The sequence below is a fragment of the Rutidosis leptorrhynchoides genome, chromosome 4, assembly GCF_046630445.1.
Source record: "Rutidosis leptorrhynchoides isolate AG116_Rl617_1_P2 chromosome 4, CSIRO_AGI_Rlap_v1, whole genome shotgun sequence".
Classification (NCBI taxonomy): Eukaryota; Viridiplantae; Streptophyta; class Magnoliopsida; order Asterales; family Asteraceae; genus Rutidosis; species Rutidosis leptorrhynchoides.
Genome location: NC_092336.1, coordinates 95,647,800 through 95,665,450, shown reverse-complemented (window position 1 = coordinate 95,665,450; position 17,651 = coordinate 95,647,800). Strand labels below are relative to the sequence as shown.

General features: G+C 36.0%; 1 protein-coding gene across 2 annotated transcripts; it reads left to right on the top strand.

Moving 5' to 3' along the window:
- The first annotated feature begins 787 nt into the window (after positions 1-787).
- On the top strand, positions 788-8,207 carry LOC139843312 (uncharacterized). 2 transcript variants are annotated; one of them, XM_071833386.1, is made up of 3 exons: positions 788-3,138; positions 4,021-4,097; positions 8,126-8,207. In XM_071833386.1, the coding sequence occupies exon 1, from the start codon at positions 950-952 to the stop codon at positions 3,017-3,019; it is 2,070 nt and encodes a 689-aa protein (XP_071689487.1). In that variant the 5' UTR covers positions 788-949; the 3' UTR covers positions 3,020-3,138; positions 4,021-4,097; positions 8,126-8,207. The 2 variants fall into 2 exon arrangements, with proteins under 2 accessions (XP_071689487.1, XP_071689488.1); XM_071833387.1 differs by having other exon boundaries at positions 788-3,464.
- The last annotated feature ends 9,444 nt before the right edge of the window (positions 8,208-17,651 follow it).

Below are 17,651 nucleotides of genomic sequence, written 5' to 3'. Positions count from 1 at the left end.
TATGTTATATTTAAAATCATTAAAATAATGTTAAAAATAAAAACTGACATACTCCAAGTGACATAGGTCACCACTCCCCACTTTTTCGGACTCAGCAAGTCACATGCCAACTGACCTCACTCATCACTCCCAGTGCTCTTAGTATCTAAATTTACATTTACATATTTCTTATTTAAAAGAATGTTTCTTTTGGTAATTTTACATGTTAAATAATCAAATAATTTCATTTTTTCAAACACTAAAAAGTTGATTATTAAATTATTACGTTCTCAAACAACATAATCTAATTCAAACACTGTTCATCTAAATTACGTTTTGATACAGCTGATTATCTGATTCCAATTATTTAAAACGCATAATTATTTTTCAAATCGCTAATTCAAACACCCCCTAAATAAAACAAAATTGAATCGAATACGATAAATACTTTTTTGTATTCTCGAGTCTTTCTTTTAGCGGAAAAGAGTGGAGAAGAAAAGGGATGAGATTGTTTTACTATCCTTCCCAATCCGTCCAAATATGGGCGGAGAGTTTTGGTGACAAAATCTAAAGGTATTGTCCTTCTTAATCATCTAATCTCCTCTCATTTACGCTGAAATTTAAAACTCGAGAATCACTGTTATTTTTTAATCCATCAATCTCCTCTTCTTTCCATCTATAAATACAGCAGATTCTTAAATACGAGTACTTTTTAAAACTACGGCCTTCCTTGAAAAAAACTCGTTGATTTCGTTAGTGAAATCATTTGATGAACGTTTAATTTAATGAACGCTGATACTACAAAGTTCTTTCAGCAGTCGTCCTAGGTTTAACGTTTAAAAGCCACATCAGATTGAAGGTCTAAAACCACTGACACACCCTTTATCAGGTTTCAAAATTAGAGCATTAGATGGAGACTTAATTTCATTCCTTGATCTCAAATATTCAATTGGAGCTCCTGTTCGAAGACATGAGACGCCTTTCTGCTCTTGCTTCTGGGATTCAACAAACCCCAAATCAAAGTTCAAAAACTAGTCAAAATCAGTCAAGCTCTTTAATTGACCACAAAAACCCTATAACCACAACCACTAATTTCACCGCAAGAGGTAAGTTTTCTTCAACCAAACCTACCCACAATCATAAACCCATTGACCATCACTACATTTCTCAAATTCTTTCACGTAAAGATTGGTACTTTTTGTTGAACCACGACTTAAAAACCAATAAAATTAGCTTAAACCCTAGGGTTATTGTAAGTGTATTGCAAAATCAAGAAAACCCATTACAAAGTTTAGTTTTTTATTTGTGGGTTTCAAATATTAATCCGTTATATGCAAAGGATCTATCAATTCGAAGTGTTTTAGCTAATAATCTTTATCGAAAAGGTCCAGTTTTGTTATTGAAAGAGGTTATTGATCTTGTCAGGAGTTCTGGGTGTTGTCTTACAGAGGATTCACTTTGTATTTTGATTAGTAGTTGGGGGAGATTAGGTTTAGCTAAGTACTGTGTTCAGGTTTTCGATCAGATTTCGTTTTTAGGGGTTACTCCTAGTACTAGATTGTATAATGCGGTGATCGATGCGCTAATTAAGTCGAACGCACTCGATTTAGCATATTTAAAATTTCAACAAATGAAGGCTGATAGATGTAAACCGGATAGGTTTACTTATAACTTTTTGATTCATGGAGTGTGCAAAGTTGGAGTTGTAGATGAAGGGTTACGATTAGTGAAACAAATGCAAGAAATGGGATTTTTTCCGAATGTATATACATATACAATACTCATTGATGGGTATTGTAATGCCAAAAGAATCGAAGAAGCCTTTGAGGTTTTGAAGAGGATGAAAGAGAATAATGTAAACCCTAATGATACTACCTTTAGATCATTAGTTAACGGTGTATTTCGTAATGCTAATCCACTCGAGGCTTTTAATTTGTTATCGAATTTTGTGGAAAATGACAAAGTCTTGCCTGCAACAGCCATCAAATCTATTTTACAAAGTCTTTCGAGCAATTCTTTATATGAAGAAACCACTCTTTTCTTGAAAAAAGTCATAATGAGAGGTTATATCCCTGATACTAGTACGTTTAATATGATTATAACTTGTTTACTTAAAGGATTTGATCTCATGGAAACATGTGATATTGTTGACGATCTAATTGGAAGAGGTGTGAAATGTGAATTCGGTACGTATCTTCTTCTTGTTGAGTCGTTATACAAGAATGGAAGATTAGTGGAGGGAAATCGGTATTTAAATCAGATTATTGAAAAGGGACTTTTAACAAATGTGATATCATATAACATGATAATTAACAGTTTTTGCAAGACGGGTATGATTGATAAAGCAATGAGAACGTTTCTTGATATGATTCAATGTCGTATTTCACCTAATCTTGTTACTTTCAACACTCTATTATCTTGGCATTGCAAGAATGGTGATATGCATGAAGCACGTGAGCTTCTTACTATGCTATTTCAGTACGGTTTTAAACCCGACACCTATACTTTCACTTCGCTAATTTTAGGTCTTTGTAGGACCCGCCAAATTAATGATGCTTTCGAATGTTTAAATGAGATGGTTAAGTGGGGTGTTCACCCAAATGCTATAATTTACAATATCTTAATCCGTTCTCTCTGTATGATCGGTGATAAGTCTAAAGCAGAGGCGTTGTTAAAGTCAATGCAAGTCAATGGAGTAAAGCCGGACGTTTTTTCGTTCAATGCTTTAATTCAGAACTTTTGTAGGATAAAGGAGGTTGAGAAGGCACAAAAGGTCCTTGAGACCTTGTTGACTTTAGGGTTGACTCCCGATAACTTTACATATAGTGCTTTCATTAAGATGTTGTGTGATTTGGGGAGATATAAAGAAGCTAAAGAATTGTTTGTATCAATGGAGGCTAACGGATGTAACCCTGATTCTTTCACGTGTAATTTGTTTATTGATGCTTTAGTCAAGTCTGCAAGATTTGTTGAGGCCCGAGATATCTTTCTCAAATATAAAGATAAAGGAATCTCATTGACACCCATCTCAATTTTGTGATGATATGTTTTATAGAAATTCAAGATTATTCGCTTTCTTTGTACCTTTGGGTTTAAAGATTATGCATCCTAGAGTTATCTTGCAGCCTCATGGGCTGTTTCATTCTACAGTACATCAAGGTATGTAGATTGTAGTTCAAAACGAGCCATATCTTTTAAAAGATGAACTCAAATTATATCCTTCATTCATATTAAAATGTTTGCATTCGTGTTTTTGGACACTGTTGCAAAAAAAAGCTGAGACGGCCGCAGCCTTGGTGACTAGACCGACCCGATTTAGAGGAAACATTGGAAAATAATCGGTTAACGGTCAAAAATCGGGAAAAGTTGTAAGAAGGGTCAAAAGTCAGGTCAAAGTCGGTCAACACCAGTCAAAAGTCAGGAAAAGTGTACCTGCCACCGTACCTGTTGAAGTTTGTTAAAGTGTACCTGTTGTACCTCTTAAGGTAGTTGTATCTCTTGAAGTGTACCAGTCGTACCTCATGGAATTGGTTATCTGCTTCTGAGTATTTGATTATTTATAGTGCAAAAAGTGAGTTTACCGAGTGCATCAAAACTGATTATGTAAAAGATAAGCAAATTTACCCTATTCACACTTCTTTTAAACTAATTTGAGAGAGTTCTACTCGAATTTTCCAAACTCCACTAGTTTCTTCACAAGAATGTTAGCTTTAGTCAATTTATTAGTTGATCGTACAAAAATGAAAACCTGTCAAAAGTCGATCGTCTAATTAGTACAAACATAGAAAAACATAAGCATCTAGACCCTAATATTTTCTAGGGTTCATCTTCTGATTATAATTCTACGTTGTTGGCGGACAGTCAGCTGATTTAATGTTGATTATTTTGATCCTGGTTGTCAAACTTCGTTAATTATTGATCTCAACCAGGTAGATTGGTAAATTTATTGATCGTTGGATGCATTTCATTGCATTACAGGCCTTGATTGCTTTATCTAAGTGCCAAAGGGTCTGTACCTGATCATGAACTTTGTTTTTGTAGGAGGTTAAAGTGATGCAGAACATGGTAGAAAATCAGGATCTATGTGGCATGTGTTCATAGTAGACTTTCTGTCCAAGGTGATATTCATTAACTTTTGTATTTTATGAGGTCAAACCTTTGCTCCCTTGCTTTGGCTATCTTATAGATATCATCTGCGCCCAATCTAATTTTCTATACAAATCTTCATACAGTTTTTCTTTTGTACGCGCAACAACCTTCTTTGCGTATTTTATGTCTTCCTTATATGTCTCTTCTGCCCTAGTTCTATATGAAATTGTCCCCTCCCGAAACACGTGCTGATCTCCTTAAAGTGTCCCCTTTCGAAACGCGCAACAACCTTTTTTGCTTTTTTTGAGGTGTTTATGGTTTTGAAATAAAAAGCAGCAACTGTGCCTGGTGTCGCTGTGGAGTCTTCGCTTCTATATAACCGAAAACGCAAAAAAGTTGCCGGGAAAAAATTCCGTTGACCTATGTGGGTCGCGCGTGGCGACGGTTACTAGGGAAAATTGTACCGTCGTGTTCCGGAAAATGTTGTGAGTTTATTGGTGTAGGTGGTAGCATCTAATTCACTCGGAATTAGGAGAAATTTGCGATCCTAAGATTTGAGATCGTTTTTTGATTTATGATAGTGAAAGTGGAGGTTAGAGACGTTAAAGAAGATAGATAATATCTAAAGTTATCGTTATAATATATAGAATCTCTCTCTTCCCTAACTTCTCTTTTAGGTCTCCTGTTATAAATTAAAATAAAATACCCCAAATCTCTGAACGCAAATGCAGATTGCTCCAATTGCAAGCGAATTAGAAGTCACCACTCACCACCTACACCAATAAACTTGCAGCATTTTTCCGAACAAGACGGTACAATTTTCTCCGGCAACCGTCGCGAAACGTACCGCTGCGAGCCACCCACTTAGGTCAGCTGTTTTTTTTCCTGGTTACCTTTTTGGGTTTTTTTTGGATATATAGCAGTGAAGACTCCATCGCAACACCAGGCACAGTTGCAAGGGTTTATTTTCAGATCCAGAAACACCTCAAATCGTCGTTTGCCGCCGTAGACCGCTGGATGCTTTCGTCGGAATTTTTCGTTGCCTTTTAGGCTGTGTTTGTTTTCTAATTTCCCTTACTCTTTACTAGTTACATCCCCTAAACTGTTACTGCCTTTAATAATATGTTCCTCTCCTCAAATTATTTCGTTTGTTTTTATCTTCTATGTTTGTATACAAATAATTATAATTTATATTTGTATACATATAATTTTAATTTTCAGACATATGATTAATAAGACAATAAAATGTAATCGTAATTATTAATTTTATCAGTTTCTATAATTTGCTTTTATTAATATATTAGTAATTACTATATTATCAATTCCATGCTATAAATTACATTTACTATTATTACTTTTATTATATTATCTATTAATATTAATTATTTATTTTTACCTGTATCTTTTTGGTTAGTTTTAGGTTAATACAGACGTTACATGTAGAGATGGTTACTTGAGGTCATCTCTACCTAGCGTAGAGTGGGTATGTCTAGAGGGTTTAGAGGTGGTAATAGGTTAGCGACCATAGTTAAGATTAGAGTAGGTAGTTGCAATGTAGGAACATTGACAAGCAAGTCGTATGAGCTTGTAGATACCTTACGGAGGCGAGAAGTGGACATAGTGTGTGTTCAAGAGACGAGGATGAAAGGTTTCAGGGGAGGTTACAATTAGGGACCACAAGTTGTGGTACTTAGGTTCTTGGTGCTCGAAATGGGGTATGAATCACCATAAGATCGGCGTATAAGGATAATTTTATCAACATGGCTTGGTGTAGCGATATGATTATGTCGATAAAGAAGAGAGAGATAATGATTATCTAAAGTTATCGCTAGATAGAGATGATAAAGAAGATAGAGACGGTATAATCTCTTCTTTAACGTCTCTTTCTAGCCTCTTGTTTCACCATAATGGAAAGAACCCCAAATCTCTGAACAAAAATTGCTCCTATTACGAGCAAATAGAAGCCACCACATGCACCAATATACTCGCAACATTTTCCCGAACCAGACGGTACAATTTTCTCCGGCAACCGTCACGAAATGCGTCGCTACGCGCCACTTACTTAGGTCATCGGATTTTTTTTCTATGTCACTTTTTGGTTTCTTTCGGTTATATAGCTGCGAGGACCGCATCACGGCACCACGACACCAGGCACAATTGCAAGGGTTTTTTTTTTTTAAAAAAAATCCGGAAACACCTGAAATCGTTGTTCACCGCCGTGGACCGCTAGGTGCTGCCGCTGGCCGTTGGAATTTTTCCGTGTTTTTCAAGCTGTGTTTGTTTTCAAAATTCCCTTGCTCTTTCCTAAATTGTTACATTCCCTATATTGTTACTGCCTTTGAGAATTCGTTCCTCTCCACCTGATTTCGTTTGTTTTTAAACTCTATATTTGTATACATATAATTATTTATGTATGCATATTATTATAATTTTCAGGCAGGTAATTACTAAGACAATAAAATATAACCCCAATTATTAAATTTATCTGTTGTAATTTGCTTAAATCAATATATTAGCAATTACTATATTTTGAATTTTATAAATTATCGCTATAAATTATATTTACTATTACTACTTTTATTATATTATTAATTGTTTATTGTTTATTATTACTTGTATCTTTTTGGTAGTTTATAGGTCAAAATAGACGTTACACGTAGACATGGTTACTTGAGGCCATGTCATTCTAGCGTAGTGGTGGGTAGGTCTAGAGGGTTTAGAGGTGGTAATAGGTTAGCGACCCCAGATAGGATTACGATTAGGGAGGCGAAAAGTGTTCATATTGTTCAAGAGAAGGGTTCAGGGGCGGTTACGATTAGGGACCACAAGTTGTGTACTCGGGTTCTAGGTGCTCGAAATGAGGTAGGAATCATCATAAGATGACCGTATAAGGATAATGTTGTCGACGTGGCTAGGTGTAGCGATATGATTATGTCGATTAGGTTAATTATTTAGGAGACTTTCATGGTCATCAGTGTCTATCCGTAGGTGGTGAAACGACTCCCCTTTACCTTAAGGTAAGAGGAATAATTGTCTACATCTAACCTCTCCATACATCACTTTTAGTTGATTAGGTATTGTTCTTTTTGTTGTATATATATTTCATTTCAAATCATTATAGTTGGGTAAAGAACAGAACCAGTCAAACGTGTTGAACGTCTTCATAGTGACATTTTAAGCATTAAACCGTAAAGTGTCTCAATAGTATTTTGTGAAATGTGTTTAACATCGACGTTATAAAGTAACTGGGATAGTGTTACGGGTCAACTCAAGTACCTGTTTTGTCTTGCATAAAAAATTTCTTTTTGGAACTGAACCCGTTTTGACCCATTATCCACCCCACTAGATCTTCCCATTTTGCCACCTCATATTTTGAGATATGCTGGGTTACTTATTTGATGTTTGGTGGTTGTGAAGTTTAATAATATTTAGAAAAACAGATAAAAAAAATTGGTAGGACCCGAAAGAAGATTGGGTCACCTTTATTCGTGTTTCTCTTAATTGTCTTACCTTTTCTAAATCTTCTTTAGTTCTTAAAAGTTAAGTGAAGATGTATGTTCATGGCTCTAAAATCTTGGGACTGTCATTGATATATCGCGGATGATATTACTTGAAAAATACACTTGTATCTCTGTTATGCTGATTATGTCCTTTCATATAACGTGTACCGAGTCATTATTTGTTATGTTTGCATCTAGTTGATGCTATTGCAGCACACAACTCTCCATAACCCAAGTGAAACTGGGATGCATGAAAAATGTCATTTTTTGCCTTTTACAAAATAAAAATTAAAAAATGTCATTTTGGTGGAGTTGAAGTTCTTGAATGAACCATTACAAGTTTTATACTTTTGAATTTACATTTCAGTTGGGTTGAGTGAACTTATTAATGCCTGCCAAAACTGGTAGGATCAAACAAATAGCATTTATTCCCTAAATATATTATATGGTTGAAAGCTACTACAACACATTTTAAGATACATGATTATTTGTCTCTTTTTTAGTTCGTTAAAGAAACATGTTCATTGACTAATGCTCTCAAAATGTGTCTGTTATAGTTCGATTAACGGCAGAAGCAGATGTGCATACCCACTGCTGATGAGATGCAGAAATTAGTCATTCTAAAAAGTTACATGGCTGCGGTAAATTTCTTTCTCATACATAGACAGCTAATAGATATGACAAAATGGGTGGTTGGGTAACGAGTAAACCCGTTTGACATATTTCTGTTAATTTTCCCTTTATCTAATATAGTGATTTGACCCATCTAACCTGTTAGGGATAAACCATAATCCAAATGATCAGTTATCAAGTAATAAAAGGGCTCATAACTTCTATATGTCTGTTATCACTTTGTGGACAAACTTACTGCTACTAATACCCAAATAGTGTACAGCACCTGGAAGATGGAGATGCATTGGGCTTTTCAAGGGCTAAGATTAAACTAACAAAGATCTTTACGAGGGTGATGATTCTCTTACAAGCAATGATGGTTACAGGGAGGTAGTTTTCGATTTCGATTAGGAATAGGATGAAGTAAGCAAATTTTAATATTTAATTAGGTACCGATGGTTAATTTAGGAAAAAGTGATGTAACGTGGAACATGTGACTTATAAAGCCATTGTAACTAGTCGCCTTCTCCTAGCATCTTGCTAGGAGAGGTAGTTTTTTATTAATGCAATAAATAAAGTTGTTCAAAAAAAAAATCACTTATTACGCGATACAATTCTATGTCTAAAATATCTGTTTGGTTATGTTAATTATTGCATAAATCAACCAGGCTATACACCCGGAGGCAGGTTTTGTTAGGTGTTCATGTACTTATTATGATGTTAGAGTTTTTTTTTTTTTTTTTTTTTTTTTTTTTTAGATTTGGTTATGTTAGAGTTTTTAATTTGGTTATATTTAGACTTTTTCATTTGGAGACTTGGAGTTAGTTTTGATTTGCACGTCTATTTGAATGATTAAGAAAAAAGCTCAGTTAAATACGAGTAACAAAAAGAAAAAAGAAAAAAAATTTATTTTATCTTCGTGTGTCTAGCATGTGAGGGGATTCAACGGAAATTTGACACTCCCGTAACATTTTTTTTAGAAACTGAACCACTATTTGGAAGAATCCGATAATATCCGCCTAATTTTGCCTTAAAAGAATGAAGCATGTTTTTAGTTCTATATTAGCGCAACATTCTCATTATTATCCGTAAATAGAGCACCGTGCTAATGTGCCTTCACTTGTACTCACATAAATTATTTCTATTGGGTTTGCTCACTTTTAGACCGATGTTAACTAGGCATCACCGACCCCAACATCATTGCCCAATTTGTTGAGGTGGACCAAAACTAACGCTCTTGACAAGGCGTGTTACTGATACAAGCCTATCCCACACGCTAGGCATGCATCAACCTTACAAGGGGAAGTGTAGAACTCACTCCCAAAAGCCAGCTTGAAGGAGGAGGGGACACTCTTATAAGGCATCAACTAGGCATCACCACCGACCCCAACATCATTGCCCAATTTGTTGAGGTGGACCAAAACTAACGCTCCTGACAAGGCGTGTTACTGATACAAGCCTAGGCATGCATCAACCTTACAAGGAGAAGTGTAGAACTCACTCCCAAAAGCCAGCTTGAAGGAGGAGAAGGCATCAACTAGTTTGTTCTCTAGTCAAAGTGGGATTGTATCAATACCCCACCCTTCAAAGATCCAACGTCCTCGTTGGTCACGGTTGGCACCCTTTCTTTCGGTCCAATCCGAGGTGTTGGGATCTCGAAGGATGGGATCTCTCAATGAAAGCACCAATGATACAAGCCTATCCCACACGCTAGGCATGCATCAACCTTACAAGGGAAAGTGTAGAACTCACTCCCAAAAGGCAGTGTAAAGGAGGAGGAGACACCCATCCTTATAAGGCACAAACTAGTTTGTTCTCTAGTCAATGTAGGATTGTATCAGTTACCCGTGATGAAAAAGGGGCATCAATCAACTATCCGATGGAATAAAATAGCAGGCGTTAGATTTTTTAATACCCATACATAAATTGATGTAAATATCTATATTAATATTAATATTAATATTAATATTAATAATTAATAATTAATAATTTATCTATATTACACACAAATTCACTATTCATATTTTAACACATCACCCAATATTCTTTCACTCAATTAAACTTAACACTCATCACTATTTAACTTACTCAACGATATTGGCACGTCACAATCAAAAACTCATTTTTTTCACTAAAAGAGCATCATCTGACTTCATGTTACATTCACGATTAATGGTCGTCTTAAGCCCAACTTAAAATAAATAAATCCCGATTAAAACTGAATTTATTATTTGCAATCAACAACCAAATTAACTAAGCCCAAATAAATTATTTTCATTATAGTATGGGCCAACTTTAGGTTCATAATCGACCCAATAGCTGTCAGAATAGAGAATAAGGCTATGTTAAAATTTCATATATGTAACTCATAGTTTTCATGAATAAAGTCATGTAAGTAATTATAAATCTAGAATATTAACGTTATAACTGATTCAATAGAGTTTGAATGTTTACAAATACTAAGCTTAACATTCTCCTTTTAGAATTGAAGAATCAAAAGAGCAAGAATATTATGTATATTATTAAAACTAATGGGAAGGTGAAATCTATCAGCTGCTAACATGTAATGTGTCCACAAAGCCAAACAATACCGCCTTTTCTTTATATATATGCTTGGCCCTAATAAGATTTCGTTTTGTACAGCACCACTGTAACGAATGGTTGATAAAATGTAGATGTTAAAAAACAAATGATGGAATATATACTCTAGATGTCGTAGGCCATAGTGTACGAGCATGGCTCTCTCATAATTAATTTTAGGTCATTTTAAGTCCGTGTTCGAAAGATTTTAAATGAGTACTTATATATAATAAACATTCCTATACCTATAAATAGATACCGTAATACACTACCAAAAGATTATCATTATAAATAAAAATGCTCAATACAATCGTAACAAAGTATTCTGTCGTTAAATTAATAATTGTCATATCATTATATTATCTATATACTACTTATGGTGAGTCATCTACTACTCACCATGATAGAACCGTAATTAATATATATATAGTATGGGTGTGTTTGGCGCAAGAGCTTATGGAAGCTTATGAGAGCTTATGATTTTAATAAGTTTCAAGTAATAAGCTTTGTTTGGTAGACATAAAAAGTAGAGCTTATGAAAATCATAAGCTCTAGAAAAAGAAGCTACTTTTAGTAGCTTATGAAAAAAAGTAGAGCTTATGAACTGAAAAATAAGCTCCAGCTAGTTTACCAAACACTTATAAAAAATAATAAGCTCCAGCTACCATAAGCTCTAGCTCCAGCTCTAGCCCATAAGCTCCAGCTCCAACTATAAGCTCCAGCTCCAGCTAGTTTCATCCAAACACACCCTATAATATAATGGCAAAGTGTGTAAATCAATATTGTAAGTTATTTCGTTATTTATTAGTTTATAAATACTAAAAGCGTGAACTTTGTATTGTTCATGATGGTAAACCTGTAAATAACCTAAACCTCGGAGTATTTTAAATCGGCTTTTTTAGAAAGAAAAAAATCACCTTTTCTTTACAGCATTTCTTCACTTCCTTATTAATTCCGTTATTCTTTAAACGTCCAGTTAACTGACCGCTAACCGTCCAAAATCACCGACGGGTAACCGGCCGAAACTACCCCGCAGTGAAGTGCAAGTTTGTTTTCCTCGTTGAAACTAGTTTTAATAAAATCGATAGCAAAACATGTATATATAAGGTTATGTCACAAACCCCAATTTCCCTAACCATGAGACATAAGTTTAGTAATGGTGGCAAAAAGGTGTAGACGGGCAAGGGAACCCTGACTTTGTGTTGCCTTTAAAAACCCACTAAAAATCACCCCGTAAGAGTCAAATGTCTACAAAACACATTCACTTAAAACCCCATGAGTGACAGGAACGAATCGACCCAAGAGTCAAAGGAGTTTTGCTCCTGACGTACAGGGGCATTGCACAAGAAATAGATTCTACCCGAAAGTCAAGGGAGTTATGTTCCCGACATACAAGGGTTTATATGCTCTAAGAAGCAAATGAATAAATTCCCGACATACCAAAGATTTGAACCTACGCCATTTTTAACAAGGCTTCCAAACATGAGGCCCCAGCTGTTAACAGTGATTAATTTGATAATGATAATTGAAAAACTGATCTTGTATTGAATAATCGATTTATTTTATACAAATGAATTGGATTTTGAGTTTATACAGCTAATGTTATATATACAAAGATGTGCAACAGCTCTTTCTACTTTAGGGATGGCTCCATTTAGACTTTTGGAACCCCCTTTACAAAAGTGGAAGTGCAGGCTGTAGTGGACCCGTTAACTTGGCTGTTAGTGTGATCTTGTGACTTGTCTCTAACGGGAAATGATGAAGTGTTCAACTTCTGATCCTAAAGTCAAATTACCTTAAATGGTAATTTGACCGTTGTTGACTTTTGTGCTTTATTCTAACACTCCCCTCAAGTTGAATAGTGGGGTTTCCAATGTTCAACTTGCTAAGCACTTCACTGAATAATCTTCCATTGACTGATTTGGTGAGGATGTCGGCTAGTTGGTCTTCTGATCTGATAGATGGGAGAGAGATGATTTCACCATCTAGTTTTTCTCGAATAAAATGTCGGTCTATTTCCACATGCTTGGTTCGATCGTGCTGAACTGGATTCTCTGAAATGGCAATTGCTGCTTCATTGTCGCATAAGATTTGAATTGCCTCATTTGGAGGGAAACCGATTTCTGTCAGTAATTTCTTGATCCATAGTGCTTCAACAACCCCTTTTGCTATTCCCCTAAATTCTGATTCGGCACTTGAAAGAGATACAACTTTTTGTTTCTTACTTTTCCATGCCACCAGATTACCTCCAACAAGTGTGAAGAATCCGGATGTAGATCTTCTATCTCCTTTTTCTCCAGCCCAACTTGTATCTGTATATATTTGAGTCTTTAGGTGTCCGTGTCTTTTAAAAACAACTCCATGATCTGCTGTCTTCTTCAAGTATCTGATGATTCTCATGACAGCTTCCATATGGTGAACTTGTGGTTGATGCATGAATTGACTCACAACTCCTACTGCATGTGCTATATCTGATCGGGTATAAGCAAGGTAGATGAGTTTTCCCACCATCCTTTGATATTGCCCTTTATCAGCAAGGTCTGCATCATCTTTCATATATAGCTTCTGGTTTGGAATTATTGGAGTATCAGCCGGTTTGCAATCAATCATACCTGTTTCTGCAAGAAAATCAAGAACATACTTCTTTTGACAGATAAATATTCCCTGTTGGGATCGTAATACCTCAATCCCCAAAAAATACTTAAGTCTGCCCAAATCTTTCATTTCAAATTCTTTAAATAAGTTCATTTTTAAGTTAGAAATTTCCTCTTTATCATTTCCTGTTATAATCATATCATCAACATAAATGATTAAGCATGTAATTAAATTTCCTTTTCGTTTAAAAAAGAGAGTATGATCCGAGTTGCTTTGTTTAAAATTATATTTTTTCATGAATAGTGTAAATCTCCCAAACCAAGCCCGTGGTGATTGTTTTAGCCCATATAAAGCCTTCTTAAGTCGACAAACTTCCCTGTTTTTAAAGTTGTCGGAGAATTCAGGTGGTGCTTCCATATAGACTTCCTCTTTTAATTCGCCATGGAGAAAAGCATTCTTCACATCAAATTGATGAAATGGCCAATCTTCATTTGCAGCGATAGAGAAGAGAACTCTAATGGTATCAATCTTTGCAACTGGTGAGAAGGTTTCGGAGTAATCAATCCCGTATGTTTGAGTGTACCCTTTTGCAACCAGTCGAGCTTTGTATCTTTCAATAGTTCCATCTGGATTATGTTTTATAGTAAATACCCATCGACATCCCACTGGTTTTTTTTCCTTGGGGCACAACACATTTTTCCCACGTGTCATTATCATTCAAGGCTTTCATTTCAACTTCCATTGCTTCTTTCCAGTTTTTTGATTTTAGAGCTTGTCCAACGGAAGTTGGAATATTTTCAGAGTAAATTGCGGAATTAAATTGATGAGCTTCTTTTGACAGATTTCCCTGTGCTATATTAGCCATAGGATATCTGGATCTTTGCGCTTCTTTTTCTGGTGAGTATCGTTTAGGTGGGACACCTCTATTGACTCTTTGAGGTAGGACATATCGTTGGGTGGTTTCATCAGAATTGGTGTCATTTTGTTCCTCGTGGGTTTGATGTTCATTGTTCGAGGAGGTTTCAGGAGGTTCGGAATCTTGTGTTGATGTTTCAGGATTTGGTGTTTCAGGATTTGGTGTTTCGGGATTTGGTGTAATAGGATTTGGTGTTTCGGGATTTGGTGTAATGGGATTTGGTGTTTCGAGATTTGGTGCAACTATTTGGATATTATCGGGATTTGGACTTTCGGGATTTGGATTTGGTGTTGGAATTTGGATATTATCAGTTTTAGGTGTCCACTGTATCCAACTTAGAGTGTCATCATCCTTTTTCTCCCCCTCACTCGTAAGTTGGGTATCATAATAATATTCGATTTCGACAAAGTCACAGTTCATTGTGGTAAAAACATGACGCCTTTTGGGACTATAACACCGATATCCTTTTTGGTTTATTCCATAACCAACCATGACACATTTTTTCGCACATGGATCTAGTTTGGTACGCTCATGTTTCGGAATATGAACGAAGACCGAGCACCCAAATATTCGAGGTTCAATGCTAAATGAGGTCGGAAGGGTATGGAATTGGGAAAGCGTATCTTTAGGGGTTTTTGTGCCCAAAACCTTAGTAGGTAAACGGTTGATAAGATAGGTAGCGGAAGCAAGGGCTTCGGGCCAAAAACTTTTCGGAGCCTTGGATTCAATTAGTAAAGCTCTTGTCATTTCTAAAAGTAGTCGATTTTTACGTTCGGCTACGCCATTTTGCTCGGGAGTATGAGCGCACGAGGTTTGATGAATAATCCCATTATTTTTGCAGAAAAGTTTCATTGATGAGTTTACAAACTCACCCCCATTATCGGACCTTAACATTTGTATGTTTTTATTAAATTGGGTTTGTACCATTTTATAAAAGTGAGAAAATTTCTCAAAAACTTCTGATTTGTGGGTTAGAAAATAAATCCAAGTCATGCGAGAATGGTCATCAATAAATAGGACAAAATATCGGAGGTTTTTCCCCCCAATGACCGGTGCAGGCCCCCATACATCAGAATGAATTAAAGCAAAAGGTTTATCTTTTCTCGTACTACTAGGTTTAAACGTACTCCGGTGGCTTTTAGCTAAAATACACGTTTCACATTTTAAATTCACATTAGACTGAAAAAGACTAGGGAATAAGGCATGTAAATATCCGGCTGATGGGTGACCCAACCTCCTATGCCATAACCAAGCTTCCCTTGTAGGTGTTCCATGAGCAAAAATCACGGTACCTTGTTGGGTTACTTCGTCTACATAGTACAGCCCACCCCGTTCGGTACCCCGTCCAATAATTACCCCAGTCCTAATATCTTGAAGAATACAGAAAGTGGGGTGTAATAGCACGGAACAATTTAATTCTTTTGTAACGTGACTAATAGATAAAAGTTTATGTGACAGGGTTGGAATATATAAACAATTAGACAATTTCATAGTCGGGGTAATTTCAATTCTCCCGCCCCCTTCAACTTGTACAATGCCTCCATTAGCCGTTTGAATTTTATTAACTCGTGGTGTTGATTTGGAACAAAAATCTGATTTTTCAAAAGTCATGGTGTGAGTAGCACCACAGTCAAAAATCCACTCGTTATTTTTTTCGTTATTTGAAATAAAATTAGCATTTCCGATAAAAGAGTTACTAGTTAAATATTTATTTCCAAAAGACTTTCTGATTGATTTTTTATCCATATCATATTCTTGGACCTGAATGTTAATATCAAGTTCGCCTCTTTTTTCCTTTTGGGCCATATTGTTTATATTCAGTCCATGGGTCACGTGGGCCAACTTAGCCCACCCATTTTCTGATAGATTAAATTTGGGTATAGGGTTGATATACCCGTCTCCTTTTATATCCCTATTCCCTTTTTTCTTTCTCACACCCATCTTCTTCTCATACGATGCAGTCATTAAATTAGGGTTTAATTGTGTTCTCTCCCTCTTGCTCGTGCAAGGGGATTTTGATTCAGTGTTGCAATTTAATTCTACAGCTGATCTTGATTCAGAACTTGTAAGATCAGGATTTATATCCTTTGGTCGATTCAGTTCAGGATAGGGTTCTAACCCTTCTTCTTTCAAACAATTGAAACGATTATGATTCGTTCCTTGTACTTTGGTCAGTTTATAGTGATTAGGGTTTATCCTAATAGTGATTAGGGTTTATCCTAATCACTTTGGTCGATTGCTGTGAGAAGCACTTAGGGTTCGAAGGTTTTACCTTCACCCATTCGGTCAATTTTTGAGGTAAGCAGGAGTTTGAAGTACCTCTTTTCAGTTTTTGAGATGGTTCTGAGATGCCGTTGCCGGTAACCTTGTGGTGGCCGCCGGTGGTCTCTGCTACCGTCATCACCACTCTGCTTCGTTTCTGCTTGTTCCATCTTTTGGGGTAACTAATGAGTTTAAAACATTGGATTATTGTGTGTTTTGTCATACCACAGTAAACACAACTCAATTGTTGCAGTGGTTGATGGTGGTTTGTGGTGGTGCTTTCTGTTCCAGCGGCTGTTGGTGGTTTATGGTGACAAAGTGCATCTAGGTAACTTTTTTCCATATGGTTTGAGCTACCGTCTAGGGTTGACATGGTAGCTTGATCAAATTCTGAGCTACCGTCAATCTTAGACATGGCAGCTTCATCTTCTTTCCTGGTAAATGATTGAGACATAAAAAACGAGTATCTTGATCACTGGATCGATACCGTTAGCTCTGATACCATGTTAACAGTGATTAATTTGATAATGATAATTGAAAAACTGATCTTGTATTGAATAATCGATTTATTTTATACAATTGAATTGGATTTTGAGTTTATACAGCTAATGTTATATATACAAAGATATGCAACAGCTCTTTCTACTTTAGGGATGGCTCCATTTAGACTTTTGGAACCCCCTTTACAAAAGTGGAAGTGTAGGCTGTAGTGGACCCGTTAACTTGGCTGTTAGTGTGATCTTGTGACTTGTCTCTAACGGGAAATGATGAAGTGTTCAACTTCTGATCCTAAAGTCAAATTACCTTAAATGGTAATTTGACCGTTGTTGACTTTTGTGCTTTATTCTAACACCAGCTTCAAAGGTGATGGGTACCGTTGGCGCTGAAGCGCGCTGGTAAGTTTGGTAATGGTAATAACATTAGATTCTAAAAAGATACTTGACGCGGTTCGGAGCCTCTTATGATTCGTTTTAACATATACTCCGTAATACCATGTTGATAATAACGGAAACTGCCTTATTTCTGTAAATTTTGTGATAATGTGTGGTCTTGGCAGTGGGTCTGGGATTTAAAATGCTCGTCAACAAACTATTCTTAATTCTATGTTGCAGGTAATT